This window comes from Clupea harengus, chromosome 9 (genome assembly GCF_900700415.2).
Source record: "Clupea harengus chromosome 9, Ch_v2.0.2, whole genome shotgun sequence".
Classification (NCBI taxonomy): Eukaryota; Metazoa; Chordata; class Actinopteri; order Clupeiformes; family Clupeidae; genus Clupea; species Clupea harengus.
In genome coordinates, this window is record NC_045160.1 from 494,727 (window position 1) to 513,487 (window position 18,761).

The window sequence follows — 18,761 nt, forward strand, 5'->3', positions numbered from 1 at the left end:
ACACCCAGTCTGAGCAAACGCTGAATAATCAATCAGATTGATTCGAAACAACGGGGTTTACATGCTGATCCACTGTCTTTGTCTTACAATAACTTCTGTATTTGTATCAGTTCTTGTTGATCTAGTAGGCCTGGGCTACGGAGTGTAGCTCTAGAATGGTATAAATAGCCATTTTTGGATGTAGTCTTTGTATATTATGACTTTCTGTACCTTTGTATGAGACTGGCTTCTGAGTGTTGAGGTAAGGTCGAGATGACCAAGAACGATCCTTTTATTTATTTTAGGCGCCACCTTTAGTCACCTTGACAACTAGACTTCTATGAAATACAACATGTTGTACGACTCTTTTTTATAATATTAAGCTACACATTGAACATTTATATGGAACATGTAAGAAACAAATTATATTGCATTCATAATATTTAATCATAAAACTTAAACTGAATCTGAAGTCAAATGATGGTTCAATTATCAGCTTCAGAGACAGTGGAATAATAAATATTCTATGACCTCTCTTCCTCATGCACATACACCTACATGTATATGCATGCACACACATATACACACGGAGACACAGGCATGCTCTCTCTCTATCTCTCTCTCTGTCTTTCACACACATACATGTGTGGACAAAGCACACCTGCCCGCTGAAAATTGAATCTGTGGGTGGCCCCCCTGTGGCTAGGAAAGTGGGTAAGTAAATTGTTAGTGTGCCTGTGAGGTCAGAATGTTCTCTGAAACCTCACCCCAGACTGTGATAAGGAATGGATGCCATGGCAAAGCTAATGTCACACTCACAGGCATATTAAAATGCAGTTGGATGTGTCAAGGCTCCCATCTCGTAAACTCTGAATGGCTATGTAACGTTCACAGATGAGAAATAAATGACCATAATAATCATAATAATCATGATGCATGAGGTGTTTTTTTTTTACAAATTCAACAGGACAATTTATAGAATAGGCATCATATGGTCACATCATATCAGTGTGCTGTCGGTCCCCCAACCCTTCATAGTTTAATCAATTCAGAATGTCACAGGCTCATTAATTTATTTTTTGTCTTAATATGAAATCGCATAAGGGAAGAGATATTATGAAAATGATAAAACAGTGCCACCTTGTGGATAACCCCTCCAAACCCCCCCACCCCCAAATTAATCTTCAACTGCATTGTATTTTCTTTAGTGCTGTCAAACGATTAAAATATTTTATCGCGATTAATCGCATTTGTGTCATAGTTAACTCAAAATGAATCACGATTAATCGCAAATTCGTATCTATTCTAAATGTCCCTTCATTTATTTATTTTTTCCATCATTTTATTTTTATTTGAATGCCCTTATCAACATGGAAAAGTGGATTGGCTTGCTTTATGCAAATGTTTTATTTTATTGAAAACCAACATTGCCAAACAGGGCGGTACAAAATACAATTATAAAGTGCACATTTCAGGTAAACAAGGACTCAGCCTATAGTGCAGTTAAGCCATGGCTTAATATTTTCTTTTTTTCAAGTTTGCTGGGAACATAGCAGTCAGGCCTCTTATTTCAGAAACAATGAACCGTAACAGTTAGGTTACCAATAACAGGTAAGCTTACTACTTCTTTGCTTTCAGCCGGCTGCCTGTGGACATTTTTAAAAGTAAACTTTCCATTCAGAAGCTTTTTATCATCCATTTCGCCGTATCGCGCTCACCATTCACTCAAACTGTAACGTTAGCCTACTACACAGTTTGCGAGGCCAAAAAGAACGTTCGTCTAATAAAAAATCTCACGTTAATCTCGCAATAAAAACAATGACGGCGTTAAAATGGGTTTGCGTTAACGCCGTTAATAACGCTTTTAACTGACAGCACTAATTTTCTTAAAATGTTACATCCAATCTGACACACATAAACAGATGTCAATTTCATAAAAGTACTGAAAATATAACACAGGAATGAACTTATTATTTAAAGTGGCATTAAGTAGGAATTGCTAATCGCTAACGAGATGCTAGCGGCTAAACCTAGCGAAACCTCTTGAAATTTGCTTACTTTGACACTATGACAAACTAGTGAGTCAACAACTTTCCTAACACAGTCAAACATCGAGCAAGTGCAACACAAGACAAAGCAAGACAGCAAATAAGCTACTTACTAGTTCGGCAGACAGTAGTAACCGGACGGCTTCCGGCAAACCTACATTACCCAGTAATATGCCTACGGACCCTGGTATGGCAATGGCACGGAGGCGATTCTCCATATTAAACGTCATTGTAGCGCCCCAATTTTTTTTAAACTGTTATTTTAAGGTAAAACTGCTAATCCTAACACTAATCCTAACACTGAAATACAATTCCTACATAATGCCACTTTAAACCTACCTGTCGGCAAAGAAAAATACTCTTATAGCCAGGGCAGACAAAGGGCAACTACCATCCAGTTGTTTTTCTCAGTAGCATGTCTCAGAGAAGCCCACAAAGAAAATATGATGTCCATGGACAAAGGACAAAACTTCAGAAATAGAGAAAGTAAAGAGGAAGCTGTCAGTAAAATACTTCAGTTTGTCATGGTTTATAGTTCTCACACTATTAAACCTGTCACCTAGAACTCCAATACTGACATGGAAAGTGCAGCTCTAAAATTTCTTTCCCAGTGTTACCATTAACACTTGTCTGGCATTGAAGCTTTTTCTTTATAAACCTTTGCTTGATTTCAACTTTGTCCATCAAGTCCACAGAGAAAGCGGTGTCATTTTTGTGTCAACGTGGGATTTCCATACTGTGGTCAGCAACAGCATTTGGCATTGGCACCTTTGAGAGATAGATTATAAAGTTATTTGGCCACCATTTTTATATCTCTATTTATCTCAGACTTTTAGACCTCACCACAACTTTATACATTTTGTAATTGTTTGTATCCATAATGTCCATTAGCCATAGCTCATTCATTCAATTTTTGTCTTAAATGAAGACAAAATCACATAAGGGAAGAGATATTATGAAAATGATAAAACAGTGCCACCTTGTGGATAACCCCTGCACCCCAAATTAAATGAATCTTCAATTGGATTTGTTGAAAATTATGATTGTAAAACAGTGCCCTGGTGGTCATAGAGCAGAATTGCAGCTACAATTGTCATTGGGCCTGTGTGCAGGGATGGGTATCATGTAAGGTCAAGCATCATGAAGGCCAGGGTGCAGGTGCAGGCCAGTGGAAAGTAACAAGCAGTCAGGAGGGGGGTCACTTACTCACACCCACCCACCCACACACATACACACACAAACACATACACACACATAAAAGACATACACATACACACATACACTCACACACACACACACACACACACTCGCACATAAGCACACACACAAGATGATGGCAGTCAAGGTCAGACCAGGCCTCCAAAAAAGTGATACCAAGCAAATTGGCAGGAGGGTCTATCTCCCTCAAAGCAAAAGTTCCCCCGCAACAGGTGAGCGAGAATATTCTGAGTGGCCAAAAGCGTAGATAAAATATGAGGAGATATAAGGGAATATTCTGATTGGATCAGTATAGATGGAGGTTGAAGATCGTGACTTGCAGAAAGTGACGAATTATGAGTATAAAAAGTAAATGCATTGGGTGTTTTAGTCAGAGCTGCTCCATGGACCACCACTCTCGTTTTGGATAAAATGTCTGCACGGATGGAATAAAACTTCAGTTTATCGCACTCTGGACTTCTGACTCTGATTGAAAAATTACTTTAAGATTTGGAAACAGTTGTTAATTCGCTACAACAGATTGTATTCTTAACATTTAGCAATTTTCTACAATAACATACCTAGACAACATACCTAGGCCTGGTGCTGCGGCGGTTTTGCCCGCCGCACTTTGCCAAGGCGATTTTGAAGCGTATACGTTTTTAGAAACGCGTTTGGTGTGTTTCAGCCCTAAGGGAGTTTGAAAACGAACGAACACGTCTTGGCTCAAAATCAGATTTTTTTTTTGGCGTGAGAAATTGGATGTGTGGCGTGCCGTGAGTGCGTGTGAAAACATGCAAAAGCGTGTGTCACACGGCGAAACCGTGTGAGTTGGTACTATAATTATATAGATGCTCTCACGCAATTTAATACATGCCCATGCTCGTATTGAACACCGCTCGCGCTCTCAATTAGGAAATCCCCTGCAGGTTTGATCAGGGAACTTTGACGGGACGAAGTACATGTGAATGACGTGGCACATTCAAAGTTGATCAATTTGGGTGGGGATTGCTCACCCCTGCCCACTTGTAGACCCGGCCTTAGTCAAAGAAGAAGGTAGATTGAAGCAAGGCTTGAAGTGTTTCATAGTCTCCTCCGTATAGATTTGAACAAGTTGACAGCACAGACGTTTGTTTTCTTCTCATTATTCAGCAAAGTTATGACATTATATTTATAAATATTTCCAAGGATATTTTATTTCCCAAAAAATTCTATGCGTAAAATTGATACAAAAAAATCCAATTATAACGTCACTATAATAGGCTTAAATCAGCTAAAAACAGCCAATGCAATTGGGAATGATTAGGCCTAACATTTTAGTAAATGTTCCGCACATGACTACAAATAAAAATATGACACAAATGCCATGAGGTTTTGTTTAATTCTTGCCATTGACCAGATGGAGGCAGCAATGCACCAATAAGGTGTCTGGACGGCTGTGAAAGGAAGAGAAGAAGTCAGCTGGCTCTTCAGAAGAGATTTCATTGCAGTTGCATCGAAATCGGATTTGTTAGACATCTGTTTTCCATTATTTTTATTTTCAATTATTTCAGTCATGTGCGTGTATGCTATAACATATCAGAACACTATGGTAATGTCTAGGTTTTGGTAATAAGACGTCGCAATTGTTTGAGAAGTGGCTTCCTAGCTAAGGTTAGTTAGCGTGTGGCTTGAAGGTTTGAATGGTCGTTGTCTCGTTATAACAATGCATGGGCATGTAGTATGAGAGTGAGTATACGATATTTCTAATAGCAAAAAAGGATAGGATAGCAAAATAGGACATTCAGAATACTGATGATTTGTTTCAAATGCAAAGCTGGTGCTTTGGAATTGACATGGCTGATAAGATGCCGTTGATTGCAGGGCTTTTCCGTTTCCCAAATCTCTTGGCGGCCTGTTGTCATTTTCTACTGACGTGTTCAAAGCACACGTAGGTATATAGTCGAGTGGTTGCAGCTGACAGGACGGATTTCCGTTGTACTGTGTTCTAGGAGAAAAAGTTGGTCAGTCATCTGTGTGCCAAGATGCCCAGAAATAGTTCTAGGTACAAAGCACTACAAACAGGCAGCGGTGGCACGATTTGTGACCAAGTCCGCATGCCTCGTATGCGGGTTTTGGTCGGTTGTCTCTGCGGTGCGTTTGCACTTGCCATGGTCTTGGGAATATACCTGGCAAGTGAGTCAAGTGACTCCAGAATTCTGGCTGCAGATCTTACCAAAGACAAGGTGAGATTTTATTTTACTTGATGTGTGATTTGCAGTATTCTACTTTGAAACGTCCCCCATAGCTCAAGATAGCCCCGAGCATACCCTAAGCACAACTTTTAGGGGAGACAAACATATAGGCAGAAACATGGATGTTCACAGCTGTAGCTTCTTGGAATAACACAACCCCTTATTTTCAACACTGTGGTTTATTCACATTTGAATGTGGTATCTGTGTCACAACATTTAAGAATTGCTATACAAAATCACATCTGCTCACATTTTCTTCATCTGTCAACCCAATGAGAAATAGCATCTTGAAGCATTGTCTAGTGACAAACACCCCTGACAGCACCATAAAAATACACTGACGCTATCATACAAATATTTAGTGTAGATCACTTGTCACATGACCTTATATATCTTTAAAAGATGTTGGTGTAAGTATGGTATAGATGTTCTATATACTGGACCCTGCAACCCCCCACTCTCTTCACACCTGCCACCTAACCTCCATTTAGGAACTGTGAAGAGGACATGTAGGATCTTGAAGAAACAAAAGACCAGGAAGGCATTAGGACCAGACAGTTGGTCCTTCTCTTATCCACATCATGAACAGATCATTAGAGCAGAGAAACGTCTCTTTCTGCTTTAAATAGTGTTATCATGCCTGCCTCCAAAAGAAACACAGAGCAAAATGTCCCAAAATCTGTAGATCTGATGTTGATGGTCATGAGGCCCTTTGAAAGACTGGTACTGACCCACCTCAAGGACATATTTGCTTATAGGGCCAACAGGTCAATGGATGGCACAGTCAACATAAGATTGCACTACATCGTACAGCATCTTGACCTGGCACTTATAAAGGGATACTGGCCGACACCACACACAATGCCCGTAATATGTCTGTGGATCGCCTAACTTTAATGAGGCCAATGACAGACACGCAGCATCAGACAAGTTTCCTGTATTCACCTGACAGTCAGCACTGTTATCCCATTGGGATGTGCACGCTCCCCTGTGTTCCTCAGTCAGCACTGACACCTGAAGACACAGGAGCTGCTGACCCAGTCCTATTGTGCTGTCATTGAGTCTGTTCCATACATCTCTATAACTCTGGTTTGATTTAGCTACCAAACTGGACAAGAGGTTTCTACAACTGCATGTCTGTGCTTGCAGGTGGGGTTAGAAACTATGCACACACACACACACACACACACACACACACACACATGTACCGTAACGCAAAGTTGCTTACTACAGCATCCTGAGTGCAGTATGTGAAGGACACAAAAGGAAAAATAGTTTGTGGCCTTCCAGCCGCGCTCATGGCAGTGTGCTGGTATTGGAGGAACTGCCTCTGAATGAAGTGTATTTGAAAGCTTTGATTGGGCCTTTATTGCTGTTTTTAATATACTTGAAGCCTACTTTAATATACTTACACAAGAAGTTGTATAAATCATCATTATCCCTCACCCCCCCTCCAGGAAAAAAATAAACTGTACAATAATTGTGTTTTCAATTGGGTTCTCTTAACCGCATCTTTTTCTTTACAGCTCAATCATAAAGCTAGCAAGTTAACCCTGGCCCAGGTGCGCAAGCTAGCTGCTCAGGTAGACATATCACGTCTGTGGGAGAAACATCTGAGGCCGTTCTTGATAGTGAGGCTCCCAGGAACTCCAGGCAGCCAGGCTGTGAGACAGGTGAGACTATACTAGTCATTCAGGAGTTAAAGAGACCGAAGTCAAAAGCCTTCCTAAGGCCTTATGGTAATGTACGGTAAGTAGCTTTTGTGTATATATATAAAATAAAAAAGAATCTGTCTAGGCATGATAATTATGTAATTTTGAAAGAACAGTTACAAATGTTTATGCCCATTCCCATTATGAATTGAGATGATCTTATCTGATCTATTTCTGACCAATAGGTAGTTTTTGAGCTTAAAATGCCTCAAGTAAGACTCGCTTAGATTTGAGCCATGGCTTTTTTCCAGAGATTTAAATTTGTTGATACTATTGTTATTTCTGGATCTTAATACTTCTGGTGGTGAGTCTTCAGTCTTTGAGAAGGTAAAGCCCTATTTCCTTACCTTTCTTGTTCTTGTTTCCATGGTGATTTGCCTCAAGCACATAAAGGCCCAGCTGGCATCCCTACTGACGGGCTGGACAGTCGAGGAGGACTCCTTCACGTCCCCCACTCCGCAAGGCCTGGTCACCTTCACCAACGTCCTGGCTGTGCTTGACCCCTCTGCCCCTCGCCGCCTCCTCCTGGCATGTCACTATGACTCCAAGTTCTTCAACCCCGATCCTAAACACCCGAAACGCGTGTTTCTGGGTGCCAGCGACTCTGCTGTTCCCTGTTCCATGATGCTGGAACTGGTCACAGTTCTCGATGTCCAGCTGAATGCCCTTAAGCAACAGGTATGACCGTTTCAAGTTGATGAATTTCACACAAAAGGGTTTATTTATTGGCAGGTGTTTGCTTTGTCATGCCAGTATGTGTCTGGTGGAAATTCGTAGCTTCCCTCTGGTTTTGTTTGTTTTGTTATGCCAACATTGCTAACAAATAATAGAAGTGTGTATGCCTACAACTGTTGCTAATTTAGCCTCAGCATGACTTTGTGTTATTTATGAAAAAGGAACTAAACTAGTACCTCACTGGAAAGCAGTAAGCATTGTTAGTAGGCATTAATGGCCTATACTAAGTCAGACTGTGCTTGAAAACACTTCAGCACATATGGACAGAGACGCATATGATATTACTAAAGAACTAGATACACATTAAGGCAAGTCAGGTTTTGGGCACACATTTGGTGTAAAGGCAGTATGTGCAGTAAGTGCATTTTGCAGCCAGACTGGATGATAAACAGAGAATCACTCGGGTCAAGAACCAACCATTTTTGGTCGCCCAACAGTCTTAAACAAACATTAACACAGAGTGGTTATTAATGCAGACGTACCATACAGTTGATTTGTAAACCCCACCTAACCTTTCATGTTTTGAAAATCCAACACATTTTTCTCAGTTTTACACACACACTCTATATAATGTCTCAGTCACAGAAGTTTATTAGATATGGAAGAAATAGTATCAGATAACCTCTAATGCCTTTTAAATACCCACATTGGCAAAAAGCAGTCATTTTCATTAATATCTTCACAAAACTTTCCTTTGGCTAATCTTCTAGCCCAAGAAAGAATGTGCTTAGTCTTTGTCTTTCTCTCTCTCTCTCTAGCGGGCTGCTGTGACCCTTCAGTTAGTCTTCTTTGATGGAGAAGAGGCATTCGAGGAGTGGACAGACACTGATTCTATCTACGGCTCTCGCCACCTGGCTGAGCGCATGGCCCGCACGCCATACCCCTCCGCCTCTTCTCAAACCAACTTACTGCAAGCCGTGGTACAGATCTGTGTCTCTGTTCAAATTCAATACTTTATTCCTGGCTGTTGGGTGTGAATGATATATTAATTCGTTTTTCCTCCTCACCGTCACAGGATCTGTTTGTTTTACTGGACCTGCTGGGTGGGCCTGATCCACTGATAGTCAATCACTTTGACAACACAGCTCACTGGTTCGACCGCCTCATAGCTGCAGGTGATCACCCACTCCTGTATACTCACCAGATCAAGTCTGTGCAAATCGCATGCCTCATAATACTGTGTGAGATGTCATCAGACATACCCTAATACTGCTCACATTGTCTTTTTCCCACTCTCAGAGAAGCGATTACACAGGCAGGGCCTGCTGTTTTCCCACCCGTCTGAGCAGAGCTACTTCAGGAAAGACGTGTATCTGGGCCCTGTGCAGGATGACCATATCCCCTTCTTGCATAGGGGTCAGTATGAGAAGAGTCATGCCCCTGTGTGGCTCCTGCTTTAGTAGCTAACACACAGTCCAGTATACAGATGCTGATTCACCATTCACAAAGGTCCACCATTCAACTATCCACCCTCTAATAACGAGAGCAATATATCCCTAGGTTCTCTCATGTGACCGGTTGCATAATCTTGTGGTTTAAACGTATGGTAAATATCTGAACAGTTATTCAAATGCACCATGGAAGTAATAGCCATCAGATGTCTGTTCGCATTTGCAAACTGAGTCAAAAAAAAAGGTCATGCAATATAGTATTAGAGGACATTCAGAGTTCTCAAATAAGTATAAATAATAATTAAAACAAAAACAATGAAGTAAAAGCTAGGAAAGGATTGGTTGGGTGTATTTCTGTTCTATTAATAACGCTTGTTGTCTTCGCCTTATTCTCCTTCGAACAATTTCAGTGGCTTGCTTCTGTGATAAGACTCCTGTCTGATTAATGCACTCTCTCTCTCTCTCTGTGCATCTGTCAGGTGTGCCTGTGCTACACGTGATTCCCACACCATTTCCCCCATTTTGGCACAAACTGGATGACGATGAGGAAAGAATGCACCGGCCCACTGTGGAGAACCTCACGAAGATCATGGCCATCTTCTTAGCAGAGTACTTGGGACTTTGAACAGACGCACAAAGCTTGACTCAGGAACTCAGTAATACTGAGAGTACGCACCTCTGTGTCTCCCAGAGTTGTGAGGAAGTGTCTGAATGTCCAGGGACATCTGTGAAGCAATACAACTTAAATGTGGACGGAAACATTTACAGGGAGAACTAAATTTGGTGTTCAGCGTAACATCGGTGCTGATTCTAATTGAATAGTGATTTATGTTGTCGAGTTGTGGGAAGATTTTGAACAGACAGCTTGCCTTGTTCATGGTTGATTTCACCTCGGTGCACTAGTGGTTGTCCCTGATGTCTCGTCCCAAAGTGCCAAAGTCATGTCTGGACCCTTCAGACTGGGTGTGCGCTAACCTTTTAACGGTACTACAGCCAACAAAAACACGAACTGGAAAGAGTTACCTGTGAAATGCTGAATACTTTTTTCTACCTTTTGGTGGATTGTTACAAATGCCCTGAATCAGCACAGCCCCCCTCTTACTTTTTTGCAACTCAAGCTACAAGTGTGTTTAGGGTTGACAAAATGATGAGAAATCTTTTCCCCTAGAATTTTATAATATTAACAAATTTCCCTTCTGTGCTTCTCATACATGTTATTCTGTGTGGTGTTGTAGTCTCATCGTTGTTTTCATACAGGTTTCACATCTAGATCATGGGTTAGCTGAACTTAAAAGAAAATGCGAAGGTGTCTGGCACTGATCTGTGCTATAAATTCTACCCTTTGATATAAGGATGTAGACATTTTCTCAAATTGACTTGATAAGTAAACTACAATTGAGTAGTAGTAGAATCACATTCCTGGACATTTATTCTGTGTAGTCATGATAAAATTAAACAAATGATAGCGGAAAACTATATATTATCAAAGAAAGGTCTATTTATAATCTGTACTTGTTATCTAATAGGTGACGACTTAGTCAAACACTGGTAAGGACTGCTTTTAAATTAAGCCTTTGTAAGTGTACACAATGATCTACCACTTTTACTTACAATACGTTTTAGTTCAAATTTGTCTATATGTACGTCACCTTATGCCATTAACAGCCTGTTTTTTCTTGGCGTTGAAGGCAGCTGAAAGTTAAGTTTACACAGGAAATAAATAAATATACACACACAGGTCCTTACTGTAGCTTTCTTTTAAACCTTAAGCTACAGTTTACTCAACAACCTGTCATTGCCTTATTTATATATAATGTTATTAAACTGGTCACATTATATCATGGATTACATTTTCATAACACATTGGTTGCATTGTTAGTCAATTTGAAATTTACCTGATCAACAGCAGCAGCAGTATACCTTGCAGTCATGACTACTGCAGTGAACCTTTGTGCATGGGCAAAAAAAGAAGAGAACATACTTCTCTGTTTGCATAACTATAACCACATTGTCATACCAGTTTCTGCTTTTGGAGACTTGGGATTTGAATAGAATTTAGGCAATGATGATCTGATCATACAAAGGTTTTATAGGTCCTAGGTCTTTATGGAAAGCAAAACCATGTCAACATCTGATGAGCACTTGTAAAAGATCACCTCAAATGAGCGATTGTTATAAATGTTTATTACAATGACAACTGTATATAAAAAATAAAATGCCTTTAAAATGTACAAAACGGCTATGTTTCAGAAAAACAGGAAAAGTCCCTTTACTAAAACAGTTCAAATAAGTGTCTTTGGTTGATGGATGTGTATGCATATGTGCATGTGTGTAGGATGTGGAAATAGCAACAACGTAACCATGAAATGGACTGAAAGAAAAGGTTGAGCTAAAGGGTGGAATAAAACAGCTGGAAAACAAGACAAACATTGTCGACATGATTTGAGAGTAGATGTACACTTTTTACATTCTGTAACAGCATTTCATTGTACATGCAAACACACACATTCCCTTAGTCTCCGTTCAATATAATAAAGGAGTTTGATTATACACAAACATGCTTGACGGAGTCTTTACCAATACAAAACAAGCAATGAAACACCACAAACTTTGGCAAGGAAATGGTACACATCCTATTATGAGCATACCTAATAACTAATACGAGCATAACTAATACATTTGACAGGTGTTCGGACATTTTTGAATGACATAAACTGACTTTTCTGATTGGAACCATGTGGTTATGGATAAATACAATGGTTCCTAGGTCAACTTCCATTCGGTACATTCTTTTCCTGCAAAGAGGACATGAGTGAATTATGCCTACATACGCAAAAAAAAAAAAAATCACAGCAAACACAAACAAAATATCAAGACCTTTTCGAGAGGAAGAAGAGGAGTGTCTCAGCTCAGCCACTGGTCTTTGACACAGATGAGAAAAATGGACAAGGCCACAGATGGTAGCACACTTGTGTAAACATGACATAAATAAAATGTGCAAAACACCGAACGGAGGAATCCTCCTTGGAGCTGGAGATAACAGGCGTCTACTCTAAATTCTGGTACATCTACATTTCATTTCTCAATTGAAAGTGAAACAATAATTTGGCAAGATCGTTTGAGTCAACATTTTGTGTAGATATAACAAAATAATTTTTTAAAAAAAACATTTAAGGAGCACATTATTTAAGGCATGGGAGTAACTAATACATGTACATTTGACTACAATTGTATATTTGAGAAATTCAAATAACATACTTTGAGACAAAGTAGTCTCAACACACACAGCAAAGCACTGTATTGTAATGAGTTTCAAGAGGTCTTTGAAATGATGGAGAGAACAACTTGGATTTAAATGCAGCTGTATTACCTGTATGTTTTGTAGTGTACGTGTAATAGTTATCAGTTCATCTTTTCTGTATGATTTAAATTGTAGAAAATGATGCCCTTCTCCTAGCGTAGTTGCATAGATTGCAGCATGCAATAGCTTATGTACGGCAATGCATTCAATGCAGTGGTGACAGTTGCTTTGTTCTCCATCATTGAGACCTGTACTACAAAGAAATACCTTGAATTCCAGGAAAAGTGCCATATCATTACTACCGCATTGAATTGATAATAAATTGTTCATAATTCTGCTATCTAGTCACCTCTCAGATATAACCCTCTATAAAACGCCACATAACGCCACCATGATTGAAATCCAGGTCCCTGTGACTACAACCCAGTTATTGCATAGAATAAAAGCTTTTAAAGTGTTCGAAATACACAATGTACTGTCTACAGGCTGACCAAGAAGATGTGACCGATAATGGACAATATATGACCGTATTATTATTCATCCATACATTTCCTGAAAATCTGTATTGCCTCTTAGTGCTTACTGCTTGCTGCTTGCTTGGGTGGCTTATCAGTAAGTTCAACTTCAGTACATCTGTTACTGAGTTTTTACATAGTGTGTCTTTATAAGTTACTGAATCCACTCAAATGTATCATAACAATCAGTTTCACTAAAGCAACTATTTGTCAATTTCAGCATTGTTTTTACTTGGTAACAGATCACTGCATAACTGGATGGCATTTTAGTGTAGCTAAAATGAATAAAACTAAATAAAAATATTGTTCATTTAAAAAAAAAAAAAATTCTGAAAAGTTACATAGCATAGTGGGGCAATCTAACCCCTTACTTATGACAAGATATGAGGTTCACAACACAACAGCAAACTAACTAACCGCTCATGTTTTCTGGTTGAGCAACGATTGCCTATTGGCTGTATTTAGCACCTACAATAGCCACTTTTTCTCCTGACAGTACAGTAATAAAGAAATGTAAAAAAAAAAGTGTCTCGATTAAAATGAATATAAGGTTTATGCTCACCATAACCTCATTCTTCCTCTCTCACTTTCACTGTGTGAGGGAGAGGAAGGGGGGGAGGCAGGGGGAGAGAGAGAGAGAGCGAGAGAGGGAGGGAGAGATAGAGAGAGAGACAGAGTAAAGGCAAGTCACTAGACCAAAAACTCCTCTATGAACACAGATTGTAATTGCAACTTCCTCACACTCCTCCAGTATGTGTCTCCAAAAGTCTTCGCAGTGATGATCTATAAACCCAAGTCATCATCTACTGGAACAGACTGGAGTTGTGTGAGAATTTTCGAATCCCCATCCATTTCCTCTGCATCATCCAACTGAGATTCTCTGTCTACATCTCCACCACGCGGGGGAGTCCCAAGCAGCAGCCCATCACCAGCTGGTAGGCCCAGCAAAGTGGGGTCCTCTGGTAGATCTCCCTTCCCCCGCACATCAAACAGAGAAAGGGTGGCAGAGGAGGACAGGGAGGCAGGGCTCCATGTGGTCTGGGGAAGCTGTGAGGCCGAACCAGCCAAGCTACATATCGGGCTGAGTGTCAGCATGCTCTCTGGGCTCAAGGTGTGCTGGGATGGCAGCACCGTGGAGGGTGTCTGAGTGCTTGAACAGTCTGGTGTATTGGGGGAAGCTACTGGGGTCGGGTTGGCTAGTGCTCCAGGCTCAGGGCTACAGTACAGTGCAGAGTTGGTGTAGCCCAATGGGAAACACTGCAGGGAGGGAGAAGCTGGCACTGCTGCTGAGGTGACGGGTGGATTCTCTGCTGTAAGAATGACTGGGGTCTGGTCAGAACTTCCCATGCTTGGGAAGGGGTTATCTGGGACAGACTTGACAGGTACACTGGTGAACTGGATGCCAGCTGGAATGGTAAGAATGAGTTTGCCTTGTTGGAGGCTAAGAATGGGGCTACCCCCCATGCCTCCCGTCAGAACAAAGTTACCGGCACCTAAAGAAAAAAATTATCAAGAAAGAAGTTGTTCAGTTACCCAAATCAATTGACTCAACAACTGATTAAGAATCACACTACCTTTAATCAACATTGCATACTGTACTTATCTTACCTGGGGAACTGGAGGGGATTTGAATAATCCCTGAATTGAGGATCTGAACCCCTGGAGAGGAGGTGCCTGTGGGACAAACGCTTTGGAGGGATCCAAGCTGGTTAACCCGCAGTGGTGCCTGAGTGACCCCAACACCTGCACTCGGGTTGGAACTGAAGATCTGAAAAGCACCTCCAGGTGATGGTATTGATAGGGAGGGGCTAGCTTGTACCACTTGGGGAAATGATAGGGATCCGTTGGACGCTGCAGAGATAGAAGACACAGGGACAAGCTGGGGCAGAGACATGGGGACTAACTGGGCTAGGCCTATTTCTTTAGACTGAGAGACAGGGACAACCTGTGTTGGGGAGGAAATGGGAAAGACATGTTGTGCTGGCCGCTGAGCCTGAGAGAGAGCATTCTGGGATGCCTGATCACTAAGCTGGAGGGTTAAGCCCTGAGGAACCTGACTGCTGGTCACCTGGGAAACAGAAAAAATGTTACCATTGCTAAGAGTGGCGGACGTACTACACTGTGGGACCTGGGCGAGGCGTGGAGCTATGTGAAGCATCTGACCCTGTAAAGAAGGGACAGAAACCTGTGACATCTGATTAGTGATGGAGGACACAGGGACTAGTTGGGGGCAGGCAGATACTTGGGCTCCCGAAGGGTGCTGGACCAGCTGAGAGACAGGGATGCCCTGAATAGAAGGCACCACCTGGGGGAGGGAGAAAACTTGCGGCATGGAGGAAGAGGATGATGAGACCACCTGGCAGATAGAATTAGAGGGACTCAGCTGGGAGCCAGCAGTGGCAAACAATAATATCTCTGGCTGCTGGGAAGTCAAAGGCACCATGGGATTAGAGATGACCACTCCTGACGGGGTGACATTTGGTGAGGAGCTTAAGGTCTCTGAGGTTCGGCCGCTCTGATTCACAGCTAGAGGCGAGAGGGGAGTAGAGGATGAGATAATGGATGAGGAAGTGGTGGATGAGGGTACAGACGTCAGTGACACTGTGTGCACCGCATCATCTGCCTTTAGCACCAGACCCTCTGCGACACTGATGGAGTTGATGAAGTCCAGAGCTGGCCCTTTCCCCTCCTCTGTCAATGGGAGGGTGATGGTTCCATTTGGGCTGGTGTGGGTGTTTAGGACCACGGAGGAGAGAGTAGCATGTGTTTCCATTTCGCTGACAGACGGGACCTCCAAGCTGAGGTCATTGATTCCCACTGCTTTGGGTATGACCTGTGCTCCGTTCAGTAGCAAAGATGGGTTGGTAGTGACTGGACTGAGAGTCACCGTATGGCCGTCATTTAAGGTTAAACCATTGATGATGACACTTGACCCTGTGCCTGAGAGCAGCGAGCTGCCGTTGAGAAGCAGAGGATGAGGGGAGGTGAGGAACCCTCCTGTGCTGTTGAGAATGAGCTGACCACCAGTGCTGCAGGTAGTACCAGAGATGGATATAAGAGAGCCAGTGGAACACATAATAGAGTCGTCATTGATATGTTTATCTGAGATATCCTCCAAATCTCCTTTGCTGGCTTCATCTTCAGTACTGTGGTTGCCATCAGATTCACTGTGAGTGAGACAGAGAGGCAGTGTGTGGTTAGTGGTTTGTGAAACTCTGAACAGAAACATACAGAGGAAAGTGTCAAAAGAGGGTCAGAATCACATTAAGCAAAATTAATAGAAATATTACTTATAATTATGATGACTAACAATGTTATCTTTTACATAATAATGTAAGATATCCATCAATATATCTACTGATATAAGCTATGTAATACGATTCTAATGGTGTGACCATTCCCACCCTGAACACATCTGATATGGCCCAATGTCTTATTAAATAGACCAGAATTTGTATGGCAAATTACAAAGCGCTGCCAAAGCATTATCGATAGTTTATAGTAAATAGAATTTAACTGCGTAGCTTATTCCAGTCAAAACATCAATTCTTCAAGGAATATTTTTTTCACAAGCACAACTTCTACTGCTACAAACTGGTTTTAGTCAATAACATTTAGTATCAAAGCACATTTGTAAAGAATTACATTTTGTTGTTTTACACAGATTCTGGATTCAACCCACTTTCATTGAATTCTAGCAGACGTTTTTCCTCTTGGGGAGGGTTTGGATACTTGGACATGACCATATCACCATTTACCAATAACTCTAAATATAATCAAAGGAGACTGAAATAGGCTTTAAATGGTCATATTCATCCTAGATTTATATTAATGCTTCCCTTTAAAACGTACATTTAAAAGCATTGCATATGAATTGAACTGATGGTTAATTATGTTGCTTCAAGGTTATTTTCAGTCTAAATAATCAAATATGTATTCCAGGGAAATGCAGAGATTGTAGTCTTATCTAAAAAAAAAAATTAGAATACAAATCCATGCGAATGTTTGTCTTAAGGATACGTGTAGAAAGTACGATAACAAAGTTGTTGTTGTTTGGTTTTTTGATTACTTACGTTACAGACATGCTTCAAATGAAGACCCAGCGCTTCAGGTCAAGATTCGCCACTGTTAAAGTGTCACACTTTAGGGGTAATAATAGACTCCCAATCGCTAGAGCTAAACAATAGTGGTTCCACACAGGAGAAACTTTCGGTGCAGGATTTCAGGAAACTTGAGCCACGCAGGGAAGCCAAGCTCACATTTCACAACAAAGCAACATGCTTTCGATCGTTACGTTACACTCTAGGACCTTCATGGCGTTGTGGTCGTTAAGTGTTATCTAGACCAAATCACTAATTTTGCTAGCTGTGTGAGTCTTCTTACAGTGAGAGACGTAAGTTTAACGTTATACAAAAGTGTATTATTTCCCATGTTTATTAGGTGAACGCTAGAGCGGCTATAGTCAATGCAGTGAAATGTAACGTAAACACGGTAACCGAACGTCTTTGCATATTGACCACTTGAACCCAAGATAACTAAAGTTGGCTAACTTTAGCCTGTTAAGTGTTGCGGTAAATATCTTAATCATATGAGTAAGTTAAAAGCAACTGGTTTGTAGGTTAACTTCAAAAACCTTTTCAAAGTGTACTTACAAATGTGCTATGGTCGCTAAATGTGCGATAGCTAACGTTATAATGTGTGCAACGCCAGCTCGCTAACGTTAACGTAAGCACACTTGAACGCCATTTGCCTTCCATTTATTTCTGGGAGGATTTTGAATTGGAAATGGACAAATCTTCTGCTCAAAAGAACGATCATGGTTTAGGCTACGACACATGCAGACCGAAATCAGGAAGCCAGGCCCAAAGGTTAACGCTGATAAAGACATGGGCATAACAACATTAACGTTGCCTAGCTATCTCACTAACCTTTTGCTGTTGGTACCAGAGGGTGTTCGGTCTCTCTGCCGTCGGTTCTTGAACCAATTACTAACTTGAGTCAAGGAAAGTCCGGTGGCTTTAGCTAAATTCTTCTTTTCGTCTGGAGTAGGATACCTGTTGATCTTGTAGCAATCTTTGAGGGCATTGCGCGACTTTTCCTTGAAGCAATATACAGTCTCCTCTCCGTCCCAAATAGTTTTTGGCAAAGGAAACTTTTTCCTAAGACGATACTTGTCCACAGCACCCAGGCTCCGACCTCTGGACCTCTCTGCCTCCTTGTACCGTGCCTGTAAGTAAAGGTCCTGCAGGAACCCATGGTTGCTGGGGTGGAAATCGTGGCTTTCTAGTATTGCGTATAATTGTTTGAACTCTTCCCGATGGAAAGCGACCAGTGCCTGGGCCTTCAGTAAAGTTTCATTGCCACGTAGCAGGTCAGCCGAAGGAGGGATGGTGGAGAGGAATCTCCACAGGCGATCCACATTACCCGCCTGCAAAAGTGCCTCGCATACACATGCCACTTGGTCACTTGAAAAGCTAAGCTCCGATTTACGGAAACTTTGAAGCAGTTCCTCCGAAACCTCGTCAGGATCTGTCTCCTCCTTTATTTTAGCTTTTGCTGACTCCTCTGTCTGGTGTTCCTTACAAATCTCGTTTTGTTCTGAAGACAAGGAAGCCATTTTTAGTTTAACTTTTTTTCTTTTGGTTCCTC

The 18,761-nt window shown here is 41.3% G+C and overlaps 2 protein-coding genes across 2 annotated transcripts; one reads left to right on the plus strand and one right to left on the minus strand.

Moving 5' to 3' along the window:
• The first annotated feature begins 4,639 nt into the window (after positions 1–4,639).
• Positions 4,640–11,527, plus strand: qpctla (glutaminyl-peptide cyclotransferase-like a). Its single transcript, XM_012830951.3, has 7 exons — positions 4,640–5,449; positions 6,985–7,131; positions 7,555–7,848; positions 8,664–8,825; positions 8,921–9,020; positions 9,145–9,261; positions 9,776–11,527. The coding sequence occupies exons 1-7, from the start codon at positions 5,249–5,251 to the stop codon at positions 9,919–9,921; spliced, it is 1,167 nt and encodes a 388-aa protein (XP_012686405.1). The 5' UTR covers positions 4,640–5,248; the 3' UTR covers positions 9,922–11,527.
• six5 (SIX homeobox 5) lies at positions 11,464–18,752 on the minus strand. The gene is made up of 3 exons (XM_012830950.3): positions 18,041–18,752; positions 14,721–16,279; positions 11,464–14,605 (listed from the first exon to the last, which is right to left on the minus strand). The coding sequence occupies exons 1-3, from the start codon at positions 18,727–18,729 to the stop codon at positions 13,896–13,898; spliced, it is 2,958 nt and encodes a 985-aa protein (XP_012686404.2). The 5' UTR covers positions 18,730–18,752; the 3' UTR covers positions 11,464–13,895.
• Positions 18,753–18,761: the final 9 nt, after the last annotated feature.